The sequence below is a fragment of the Lissotriton helveticus genome, chromosome 3_1, assembly GCF_964261635.1.
Source record: "Lissotriton helveticus chromosome 3_1, aLisHel1.1, whole genome shotgun sequence".
NCBI lineage: Eukaryota > Metazoa > Chordata > Amphibia > Caudata > Salamandridae > Lissotriton > Lissotriton helveticus.
Window position 1 is genome coordinate 321,744,481 of NC_136061.1, and position 12,796 is coordinate 321,757,276.

The 12,796-nt window shown below is 47.6% G+C and overlaps 1 protein-coding gene across 4 annotated transcripts in view; it reads left to right on the forward strand.

Moving 5' to 3' along the window:
* The window catches only part of LOC144822416 (multidrug and toxin extrusion protein 2-like), a 1,067,040-nt gene that overhangs the window by 184,731 nt on the left and 869,513 nt on the right, over nt 1–12,796 (forward strand). For 2 of the 4 annotated variants that reach the window (XM_078679900.1, XM_078679899.1), the window contains exon 2: nt 6,526–6,568. In XM_078679900.1, the coding sequence (XP_078536026.1) occupies nt 6,526–6,568 (43 nt within the window). Of the gene's footprint in view, nt 1–4,667; nt 4,721–5,230; nt 5,387–6,525; nt 6,569–12,796 lie in introns of those variants that run through there. The other 2 variants (XM_078679901.1, XM_078679902.1) reach the window with 2 other exon arrangements.

The following is a 12,796-nucleotide window of genomic DNA, read 5'->3' on the forward strand; positions in this document are numbered from 1 at the left end:
TATGAGTCTTTCACTGATAATTGGTGCGGGAGTTGGGGTTGGTATCTCAATATGTGTGATCCCCGTGTCCACAATACTTGTTGCAACCGGTTCTAATAGCTCCCGGATAGGAGCATGAACCCCATACAAGACAGGAGAGTTGGTAACTATGGGTGGAAGGTCCAAAGATACAAATGACGTACTAGGAAGATCTTCATAACAACCTATCGTACATACACCCTTAACAACATCACTTACAGAGACACTATTATTAGACATTATAGCAGGTAAAGATGGTGAAGACACCTCGTGAATCCTAAAAGGCATTGTGGATAAGACAGCGGGTGAACTACTATTCATATCAGCATATGTTACTGCGATATGTGTTTCTGTTTCATGGCAGCAGATACCCTTCTCTTCCTGTAACCTTGTAATACAGGGAACAGTTTCACCCTCCCCGACACCCTCTACACACCTTAAACATCAGTCACATTCCTCTAGGCCGCTAAAGGCCTCAAACCTATTATAAAGCTCTAGAGGAGTAAATGGCATCAGATGTGACATTCTACCCGTTGCTTCTATTTTGTGGGTTAATGGTATCGTATTCCACCCCTGCAATGCAGGTGTCGGAGCTAAATAGGGCATATATGCAGGATTCAGTGCAGACTCCATAATTAGGGACTGGGGGGTAAAGTAGGTGCTATTAGTTGGGTATTGTGGGGGAAGTACAGCAGATCTGGGGTAAAAATACGTCAAAGGACGAGGTACAATACAACTATTCTCATTGGCGAAAGGCCAATTCAATATGTGTTGTACTGCTTTTCTGTCCCGAAAGTTTATGACCACAACGTCTCCCCCTATGTCCTTCGCTCTGCCCCCCAACCAAGACATGCGCCGGACATGAACTATTTCGCCATTTACCAGGTTGGGTTTGGGTCTGTACAGAGAGAGCCAGTGCGTTATTTTATTTTTTAATTGAAAGTATCCCTCTCTTTTTCCTTTAGACAGCTCTGGGACCCCAGTGAGTACAACCACATACGGCAATGCTTCTGGTGGAAGTTCCATGGGCGGTATCCTAGTCTGATCCCCACTCCCCCGAGTAATCACATTTCCCTCGGGTCTAAGGTGTCTATCCGGAAGGGTACTAGGTTCCCTGATCAGGGTATTAACTGTAATGGCAGCATTACTGTCTGAGGTTGCAGCAGTTGATCTTCCCTGAGCTGTTATTGGTTCTGTTGACAGAGATTTATTTGAACTGTTGCCGTCAGGTATTATCACAACCGCATGTGAACGGTTAAGGGCAGCTGAAGTTGCTGCAGCTGTCTGGCTGTTGCCAATGGAAGATACAAAGGGTGTAGGGACGACAACATTTTTTGTGGGAGGGTGCGTTATTGTAATAACTTTTTGTTGTTGCACTTTTGAAGGCCCTTCTGACTGGACAAAATTCCCTAACTTAGTCAGGTCCCCCTCTATTTTACCCAACCTTGACTCCAGCCCTTTAAATCTTTCTGCCATTGCAAGTGTATAGGTGCGTACAATCAACTCAATGTTGTCCAAAAGAGACTTGAAGGAAGCCGGTTGTAGATCTTTTTCCATTTGAGTATAGACAATGTCTGGTTCTGTAGTTACTTGAGATAAAATTATTGGAGTAGGAGGAGCGGCTACTATTACTTGTTTAGTGACGGGGCCTCCCAATGACGTTGTAGCGTCAATCTTCGCCTTTTTGCCAAACTCTGAGTGGCTTAATTTGGACTTATTTGCAGTTGTTGTTTTCCGTCTCCTTTTAGGCGGTGGGGGCCCAATCATTTTAAGTGACAGTGGCCTCGGACTTTTTCCTCTTACAACTTTGCCGGGTCTAATTGTAGGTGAAATCAAAATCTTGGAAATGTTATTGGGGGCATTCGACACAGTTAATGAGTCTTGTTGACTTTGGGTAGGTGACATTGCTGGGGCTAAACAATCTTGAAGGAGCAAGGGCACGCTGGCTGTTAGTAACGAATTGTCTGCTGAAGTAATAATCAGATCATCGTCCAATGTAACAGACATTATGGGTTCAGAAAAAGTTCTGTTTTTTATACGTTCTATTGAGCGGCGGCGATCTGCCCTCCTCTCTGCTAGCAGCAGCTCCTTGTTACCCTCAGGGGCTGATTTAAAAAAATAATCGCCCAGGGTTCGATTTAACAAGCCCAAGTTTTTGTCTGCTCCCGCAATGGCAGGGCTAGTAGCAGCTGTTGCCATCATACGTGGGAAAGTGGAAGCAGGAACAGTAAAGAAATGAAACACAACTTACAGGATTCAGGAACCAGGACCTCCGGCCCAGCCCAGCCTCCTCTGGCCGATGAGGGCCGTAGAGGGCCCGCCCTTTGCCCGGGCTTCGCCCCGGGCGTCCCGCTCGCGTCCCGCGACGCGGGGGTTCCCGAGCTTTATGGCTACGTTTGGCGCTCTCTGGGCGTGAGCCGCGTCACTCAGCACGCGCCGCCGCGAGGCCTGCCGGGATTTGTGGTCTCCCGGAGCGGCGGCGCGGAGTCCGATGCCTCTGGACTCTTGGCGGTGGCGGCGGTGTTCCCTGGTGCTGTGTCAGCCCTCTCGATTGCAGTGTCAGCCCACGTCTGACTCTCGGCGGTGGCGGCAAAGGTCAGTTGTTCCCCCCGCTCTGCCGGGGTTCCCGAGCTTTATGGCTCCGTTTGGCGCTCTCTGGGCGCGAGCCGCGTCACTCAGCACGCGCCGCCGGGAGGCCTGCCGGGATTTGTGGTCTCCCGGAGCGGCGGCGCGGAGTCCGATGCCTCTGGACTCTTGGCTGTGGCGGCGGTGTTCCCTGGTGCTGTGTCAGCCCTCTCGATTGCAGTGTCAGCCCACGTCTGACTCTCGGCGGTGGCGGCAAAGGTCAGTTGTTCATTCATGTTTCTATTTTATTATTAATTTGCTATGTTGATGGGTTCTTGTTTTACCATCTTGTGTTTTAATTACCCCTGATAAAGGGAATTATCTCTAAATGCATTGGATACACATTTTAGAAGCTGTTTCATTTGGAATATTAAACCCCCACATGCTGCTGAGAAAAGCCTGGATTGGCATCTCTGAAAATATTGTGATTAAAAATTGATGAAGCATGAAAAAATATGAATTGAAAATTGAGAACTTTAGGATTAAAAATTGAAAAATGATAAACTGGTTGAAGATTTTGGATTCATATATATACATGTGGCTTTGATTCTTGTTAAGAGGTTTATCTTGCCCGGTCGTCATGGCAGTGTAAACTGCACACACAGACTTTTTAATGGGTGGGCTGAGACTTGGTTAGAGGGCTACTTAGGTGGGTGCAACACGCAGTGCTGCAGGCTTGAGAGTTCAGGCTGTACTGTTCCCATGAGGAGCAGGGTCAAGGCTGATTTGCATATGGCTGAGTCCAAACTGGGGTGGCCTAGTGAGGAAAAGAATGATGGATTTTACACACATCTCTTGACTGGGGGTGAATGTTTGATTCATTCAGAATTCCGTCCATCATTTGTTGCTGCAGCACATTCCACTCTAAGTGGGATGGGTATGCGCCACTGGTTTCAAGCTAGCCTGGCTGATGAGGTGTTACCCTGAAACTGTGCCCAGCATGCTTGTTTCCTGTCCAGAGAGGACCCAGCTTGGTAGTTTGGGCTGGACTGTTCCGATGAGGAGAAGGGTCAAGACTGATTTGCATATGGCTGGGTCCAAACTGGGGGGGGGCGTAGTGAGCAAAAGAATGATGGATTTTACACATATCTCTTGACTGGAGGTGAATGTTTGATTCATTCAGCATTTTGTCCATCATTTGTTGCCGAAGCAGGCACACTAGTAGTATTTAATTTACAGGCCTCAGTAGTGCAGTTCATGAGGGACTCGTAAGTAAATTAAATATGACAATTTGGGTTAAGCCAATATTACCATGCTTAGGGGAGAGAGCACAGGCACTTTAGCACTGGTCAGCAGGGGGAACGTTCACAGAGTCATAATACCAGAAAGAACAAGGTCAGGTCTAACATGAGTTCCCCCATTGAGGAAAACGACCTTTACAATGCAGTCGAAACATTGCAATACATTTACTTTGCTGTCATTACAACGCAAGTCGTTACAACAACTTGTGCTGGATGGTACTCTAGACAAAGGACTAGTGTGATTTACTATTCCAACACCTTCTCTACTGTTACGTAGGCTGGAGTTGGTCCAACGCCCTCCAGCGCAAGTCGTTGTAAAGACTTGCGTCGTACAAACCGCAATGTAATGTACCGCGATCTAAATGATCGCGTTGTATACATCCCCCCATAGAGAGTGGGAAAAGCTGGTCAACCCCTCAGGAGTTCTCTTAACTAAGGCAGAATAATCTGGAGAGACCATCAACATTGCCATAGTCTGAACCCTGGCCATGCTCCACAGTAAAGTCCATTCCCTGTAGGGAGATGGACCACCTCAACGGTTTGGAATTGTCACCCCTCATCTGTATGAGCCATCAGAAAGTGAGTCCCAAACAGGTATGGCGCCAACTTTTTCAGTGGCACAAGCAGTGCTCCAGGGCAACTAGTAGCATTTAATTTACGAGCCCTGGGCACAGCATGTGCATTTTAATAGGGACATATAAGTAAACTAAATATGCCAATTGTGGGTGAGCCAATATTACCATATTTAGAGTAGAGAGCACATGTACTTTAGCTCTGGTTAGCAGTCGTAGAGTACCCAGACTCCTAAAGACAAGAAAAACAAATTCAGCAGAAAGGTGAGCAGGAAGGCAAAATGTTTGGACGGGACCGTGCAGAAAGGCCATTCCCAACACACACCAAATGTTGTTTGTTCTTAATTGAGATAGGGACAACCTCCCCTACACTGATTGATATAAATATTTGCATGCTATAGGGTACAAAATATACTTAACCCCTTCGATGCTGGCCCGTTTCCGCCGGTGTGCGGTAAACAAACGAACAGGGCGGGGCCGTGACGAACCCCAGCCGTCACCCTCACACGAGCACCGCGGAGCGTGATGGCTGGGGTTCGTCACCAGCATGCAAGGGGTTAAAGTTTAAGAGCAAATCACTATAGAGGTGCAAGTGCATGTTCATTGGGACTGAAACAGCCAATCTTTTGATGCCAAGGCTTTTCACCCCTCCCCCCAGCCAATAGCACCATTGCATCCAAAACTGATACCATTTCTGAGTGAATAGGATAAATGACTTCCGATTTTAAATCCAAAACTGACAAAATCACTGGGCACCTCTGCCACTGGCAGACCTCTGCAGATGGACCATCTTTCTTGGCTGCGTGGCATTGTAGCAGATTGCTATTCTTGTCACCATATCGAATGAAACAAAGGGTGTTTCACTGGAATATTTCTCGAAAACTGGAAAGGACCTGTTAATGTGGATTTCCTTGCTTTCAGTCTAAACCAGTGAGTTCATTCTTGGCATCTCAACTTGTGTACATTTGCAATGGATTGGGGATGATTTGAAAGGAACCACAAAGTCTGCAGACTGATTTCATGAATGCAACTTCATTCTCGTGCTTGTTCTACCCCCATAATATGTTTGATCTAGGGTCACATTATAGATAGAATACACTATGCTCTGTGGTGAACTTTTAAGTGTAGAACAGGACAGTGCATCATGTGACAAACAATGTACTATTCACAGTTCAAGTGCAAACTTGTGCCTGCATTTTTAATAAATGCATTAGTGAAAGGCACTAGTCAATCTTTCACTGACGGAGTCAAACTGTCCTGATTTTTAAAGGGGGGCAGGAATCCCCCTGTAGGTATGTGCAGCCAATGACTGTACCTGCTGGTAGGGGAAAGCCTGGCCTGTCTTTACGAACTCGTACCTCATTTCAAAGAGTATCTTGGGGGCCCCCAATATGCCACCTCTCTGTGGGTCACAGCTAATGCACCTGCTGAGGACCTCTTTGCCTCTAGCCCACATCTGTAACATGGAAGTGGCACAAGGGAAATTGGTTCTCATTTGAATGGGGTCTCACTCACATGCAAATAAAAGAGCAACCCTTTGAGACTGTGCCGGTGCACAAGTAGAGCCAATGCGATTCATATTAAAAAAAGGGGTAGTCCAAGCACCTACATCCCTTTCTGTAATCCAAAAGTGCTCTAGGGAAGAAAACATTGCATAATATGGCCCTGATGAGCTGCTGTTCACAGAACTACTAGCTGTCACTGAAAATTAGATAGATTTCAGTTTTTGGATTCAATGCTGAGTGTTAAACCTCCTGTATAATTAAATGATATCTTATCTTCTGTGGTCTCATTGTGCAACGAACCAAGAGGCTTGATACTCAGATATTTTGTTTCCTGGTAGCTTTGTGATGTCACATTTGGTGCCACTAATTGGTGTGTGATCAATGTTTCTACCTGGGAGTACAACAAAAAACAAACTTTACATATGTCTGCTTCCATGTCTTTAACAAGATCGCAATAGCCAACCAGAGCTATAGATGAACTGGACTATCACCCCAACATCACAGTGCTTTACATATTTTGTCTTTTAATCTAAGTTAAACTAAATTGTTTGTTTTCCATTACAGGTTAGCAGGTGACTTTGTACTAATCTGTATTCCAGTCCTAATGGTAAGTTTCTGTTCATAAACGTATTTGATCCTAAAAGATTTATTGTAATGGAATTAGAAATGAATCAAATAAAATATTTTGTTTATACCTCAATATCTAGGAGCTATCACCTAACCACAACTCATTATTTCACGTGTCACAAATCGACAAGCAGTGACTTATGACATTAAATTATGATAAGCTACCAATTTAATCACAATGCCACTACCACTTAAAGACATACCCTATCAGTTAATTGATCAATCATAGTTGGTGAAGTGCAACTCCTCACTTGTGAGGGTCTCGAGGCACTGGAGGGGGCAAATCCGTAGAGTGATGGGGTTATCCAAATAGCCAGGTCTTGAGGCCCTCCCTGAAGAGGGGCAATATGGGAAATTGCAGGAGGTGTATGGATATGGGGTTCCAGGCTTGGGCTGCGAGGTAGGAGAAGGACTTTCCTCCCATCCTAGTCATGATGATATAGGAGACCATGGCCAGGGAGAGCTGGGCTGATCAGCGGTGTCTTTTGGGTGCATGGAAGCTGAGGTGATTGTTGGATTCACTGAGTAATTATGGTACCATAGATCTCTGTGGCAGAACTGAACCAATTTGCCTGTGATCAAAGTCACCATCAAGGGTTAGTGGAAGGGGGCTCACTGCTGAACTGCAACCTGATGAAACGGAAGTCAATGCTTACGAGTGATGCTTATCAATGTTTATAACATTCATAACCTAGATTAAGGTGATGACTAGTTTATTTCAGAAGACTCGTTGAATCATAAAAAAATGAGTGCATTTAGTTTAGACAAATGGGTGCATAATATGTGTGGCAAGTTATCTTTCTGAGTCCCCGCATGTTCGGGTCATTAAGGATTGCCCAGAAATGCTAACATCCATTTGGTGTAATATACAAACCCTTTGACCCACTCAAACACTAAACAGAGCAAAGATAACATCAATGGGAGTTTCAGAAAATGTCCATATTTGGGGTGATCTATACAAGAAAGTGGAATGAAGCAAAACTTACCATGCCACACACCCAATAGAATTAAGCTATTTAAAAAATGTATGAAACGCAGTGGTGCTGGAACAAGAAGTTCCGGGCAATAAGGGGCTGCAGAACCCCCAGCATAACCTTGCAGGAGCTCTAAATGAAAATTGTAAATAAATTATCTATTAATTTTGCTTGCATCTTGTAGTATTTGATACACATGATCATATACCAAGCAATGTCTTCTGACAAGTGTTTCTTAATCTTTTTTAACATAGAGACAGGTGTTTACTTTTAGTGTTTCTTACTGCAAAGAGAGTTAATTTTGCAAGCAAGTGACCATCCTCCCAGAGTAAGGAGAATGTGAAGGGAGGGGGCTGCAGAAGCTTAAATATTTCCCAACACACAACAAAAGTGGAATACAAGAGTGAAATACAAATATTTCAAAATGTATCAGCTGCATGTAAAGGGTAACTGAAGTGTATAGTTTTTTTGTATTTCGGAATTGTCATGGATACACAGATTTTAATGAGATCAAAACACATCCAGATACTTTGTTTGTGTGATAAATATTCACAGAAACCACATTTACACAAGTTATTGCTTTTGTATTGCAAATTTAATAGCTTTTTCTAGAGGACATTTCAGTGTAAAATGTGCTCTCTGTATGTGGTAGTACCCTATCACTCCACGATGTACTCCTTTAAATGGGACAATGTGCTCTAAAATGCACCACTGGACACATACTATTGTGCTACTATATGTCTCCTGATGGACATGTTATTGACCTTTCTGTAGTGCTTTGATTTTTCACAAACTCTGTGACTTTGGTGACATAGCATTGACAGCAGAACTCTAAAAATGGTTCCAGCACCATTGGTAAAACATACTTTAGTTCTATATTGCTTATAGATGCTGGCTTCCACATGTGAAGATTTGTATCATGAGACTTGTGTATCAAATCTGTACCAGGGACCATGTATGTATTCACTTTTTCGTGCTCACAAAATGGACCTAAGTTGTTGATCACACGAGCTGCCTCCATCTGAGACATGTATCTGTGAGACAGGTGGATCACTAGAATACAGTCCAGTTAAAACCATGCATTGAACACTGGTGAGTACTTTCTGATGAAATTCAAGGGTAAGCTTGGGTAGAATTCTATTTATGCCACTGTAATACATACAGTTTCTGGAATTTTTTAGTCATGATTGTTACATGAAATTCCTGAAATTGCATCATACAGCAGTTGCATTATAACTCTGCCATTCACCATAAAAATAAAGCCCAGATGCACATGAAAAACATGAACAATGACAACATTAATGCTCTAATACTTACCAATAATCTCCATTACCCCGGGTCCCGTTGTCCTCGTCCCAATCAGTTACAAAGTGGAGATAACCATCTCTTGACAGAAAAAAAGACAAGAGGTATGCTGGGACCATAATACTGCCCCTCCCACCGGGAGTACTTAAGCAGTACTTACACATCATCCCCCCTGTACAACCAAGCCCACAGAGGAGGGAGGGGTTTATGAATGGGACGAGGACAACGGGACCCGGAGTAATGAAGATTACCGGAAAGTAATAGAGCATTACCCTCAGGTCCCTTATGTTCTCGTCCCATTCCGTTACAAAGTGGAGAATACCAAAGCAGAAAACCGGCCTTCTGAACCCACAAGCGCACCCAGGAATCCACACCAAACGCAGCAACCCAAGGGAACCTCAGGAAGCAACCGGCTAGCAACCCCGCACAGGACCGCAGGGACACAAACAAGGACCGGAAACCACCAAGAAAAAACAGAAGGCCAGAACCACAACAAGGAGGCCACCAACCAGAAAAACCGGAGACAGAGCAACCAGGTCAAAACCTACCAGACAACGAGGAACAACCCGGTACCACCAGGAAGGCACACAGGACCTGTCAGCCACACAGACACGGAGCAACCCCAATCAATCTGGAGAAGGCCAAAGAAAGAAGCCAAGGCCACACAACAGTGCGCAGACACAAGCACAGAGACCAACAAGGAAGGAGGAAAGCACAGACCAGACACAGGGTCACCGCACCAAACCAAAGGAACCGATCCCCAGAAAGACCAGAGGACAAACCAAACCCCCGCAGGATGGAAAAAGGAAAAGGACCAGAAAGGAACCAAAGACCAGCAACCCCAGAAAGCCAAAAACACCCACAGGGAGGGAGGCCGAAAACGAACCAGGACACAGCAACAGGGGCAGAGGAGGCCAAGCCACAGACCAAAGGCCACAGATGCCACCAGAAAAGACCCCACAAACAGCTGACCAAACAACCAAGGCCAGCAAACACCTGGAACCAACAACCTGGAACCGAACCGGCACAGCAAGGACGGAGGACAGAGCCAAAGGCCACAACCCCAACCTCAAAGGGATGGAAAAAAAACAAGGCAGGGCAAAAGCCCAGGCCAACCTAAAAACCCCTGGCAGACCCCAAACCAGGAACCAATCAGGCCTGAACCCGCCGAACCCCAGAGGGAAGACAAGAATAGGAGCCAACAGGGCGGAGGACCACAGAGGACCCAAGCAGGGGCACAAGCCAAAAGAACGCACAGGCACTCAACACCTATGCCCAGCACGCAGCTAGGGTAGGAGACGAGGTAAGGCCCTAGGTCGCACAATACCCTGACCAGGACCCACCAGGCCTGACCCCAGCCAACGCCGGAAAGGGTCAAGAAAATGGCCAGAACCAGGGCAACAAGCAAAAGGCAAAGAGGAAGCCAGGATAGAATCCAAGCAACCTGCCAATACAAGAGGACCCCACAGGGTCAACCAACCCAGAAGGAGCCCACACAGCACCCAGGCCGAAGCCAATGACAGGGAGGCCGACCAAGACCACCAGCACACCATGACCTGACCACACAGGGAGCCGCATGAAGAAACAACACAAGTGCGACCCTAAAGAAACCCCAGAAACCAGGAAAAGCTCAAAGAGAGAACCAGAGCCGGGAGCAACCAGAGTCAACAGCCACCAGCACGGAAAAGGCCAGAAGCCGTAAACAGCAACAGCCCCCCAGGAAGCAAACTAAGCCCACAGGAGGAACCGGGACAACACCGGCAGCTCCAGACCGGCGGAAGGAGCATAGGACAGCCGCAAAGGTGACAGCACCAAGAAAAATATGCAGTCCCAGCAACCGCCAACCCCAGAAACACAGGGAGGCCAGCCCCCAGAACGGGATGACGGCAGCCAAAGAGACCCACACCTAACCAAAGGGAGGAGAGCCAGAGCGCCGCACAGAGCCCCAGGTACAACACCCAGAGGCATCAGGACGAACCAGGAGTGGCACACGGGAACCAGGAGCGGAAGCAGACCCCAGTGTGGACCCAGCCCACCCAAGACCAGACCACAGCACCTGCACCAGCAACAGCATGAGGAGCAGGACCACGCTAGACGAGCGGAAAAGAGCGGGGCAGGCCCCGGTAGAATCAGAAGCCCCGGAGAGGGTAAGCACCAGAGCGGCGGAGAAGAACAGCCGCCCCAGAAGAAAACCTCCCACACAAGACAAAGGGTGTGGTGGACCGTTTAGGGTCAGGGGGACCACGGACCCAGCCGCACCATCCAGGGGGGCCACACCTTGGAACATCCGGTGTTGACCCCAGAAACAGAACCCTAGAGGACAGGGAGGAAGGCAGGACAGTAGAAGGCATACGAACCCCTGCAGCAGGGAGGGCAGCAAACCAAATTAGGGCCATGGCCCCAAAGGAATGCACCCGGCTGCCCCACCCCCCGGAACACCCCAAGGGCAGAAATGAGCTGTACCGCCGCCCCGCAACGGGACTGGGGCGGGCCTCCCAGGCCACGCAGGAAGCAGCCAACCCCACAGGCCAACTGGAAAGAAGGGAGATGGGCACGGAGGAGCACTGCACCTAGTCCGCACCAGCCCCGCAGAACCACCTTGGTGGCTGCCAACTGAAATTCTCCTTGTGTCCCCAGGAAAACCCATTCAAGGTGATATGAGGACACACATGCGCAACCGCTCTGGACACAACCACCCCTTCCATCACGCCACAGGGCGGGGATGTGCAAACAGAGAACCGCCAGCCGGAAACGCCAGAACATAAAGTGAAGGAGCAGAACCACATGACATCGAGGCCATAACAATGTCCAGGGGCCGAATATGGGATGCCAAAATCAGCAGTCGCAGGCACCAGCCCTCATATCCAACCGCTGACTTTCAGAAGAAACATCCGGGGAATGGCAGGGAATAGCAGCGGAGGTACAGAAAGGGAAACCACAGACACAGCACCCTTTCGCCAGCCACCAGCAGCCTCACAAAGCAACAGCACATATTGCATGAAGGACTGTCAGAAAAAAGAAAAACTGGCAAACGCCTCTCACCCGTAGTGGGGGCCAACCCCAGGAACAAGGCCCCCACCACAATCGCCCACACTCCAGGTGATCGGTTAGGAACACTCCAAGCGTGGCACGTCCCACCCGGCCAGGCTCAGGAAGAAATGATTGCAACCCGGAAGAAACCGGGAGACCAAGCCTCAGCCGCAAACGGCCGGGAGGTCAGACCGGAAACAGGCTCGAACAGTGGCTGACTCCCAGCAAGCCCAGCAGGCCAGGAGAGAGCCCAGGAAACGCCATGCCCACACAGCCAGGCAGCCGGGCAGGGGGAGGAAAGAAGCTCCGCCACTCCAGGCCAGGAGTAGCAGCAACAGCACATAACACATCCATCCTGTCGACAGACAGAAAAAAATTAACAGGCAGGATGCTGGGTAAGTACTGCTTACGTACTCTCGGTGGGAGGGGCAGTATTAGGGTCCCAGCATTCCTCTTGTCTTTTTTTCTGTCGAGAGATGGTTATCTCCACTTTGTACAACACACAACAGAGCAGACCAGGTCTGGAAAAAGTGTGCAGCTGTACTGGCGAAGGTGCAGTAATGGATGCATGCATGAACGTATGATGCTGAAGAACACTGACTAGATAAATCCCATCAGACCACCCTTATGGTGGAATTTACGTCATGTGGGATGTTGCTGATCATTCCAAAACACAACCGACCTTGTAGTGCCGATATGGAAATGGATGTCAGGAAACTAGCCGTGATGTCCATCATAAAGTGATATTTACTAAAGTGCAGTGCTTATATGACAGTGGTGAAATAAAATTGACTACACGGGCGTTGTAAAATATTCAAAACTGCACTCCATGTGTCAAGAGTTAAAAACACGCCGAGTAATAAGATTACCCTTTGGCGTTGTGCAAATCGGTTGACATG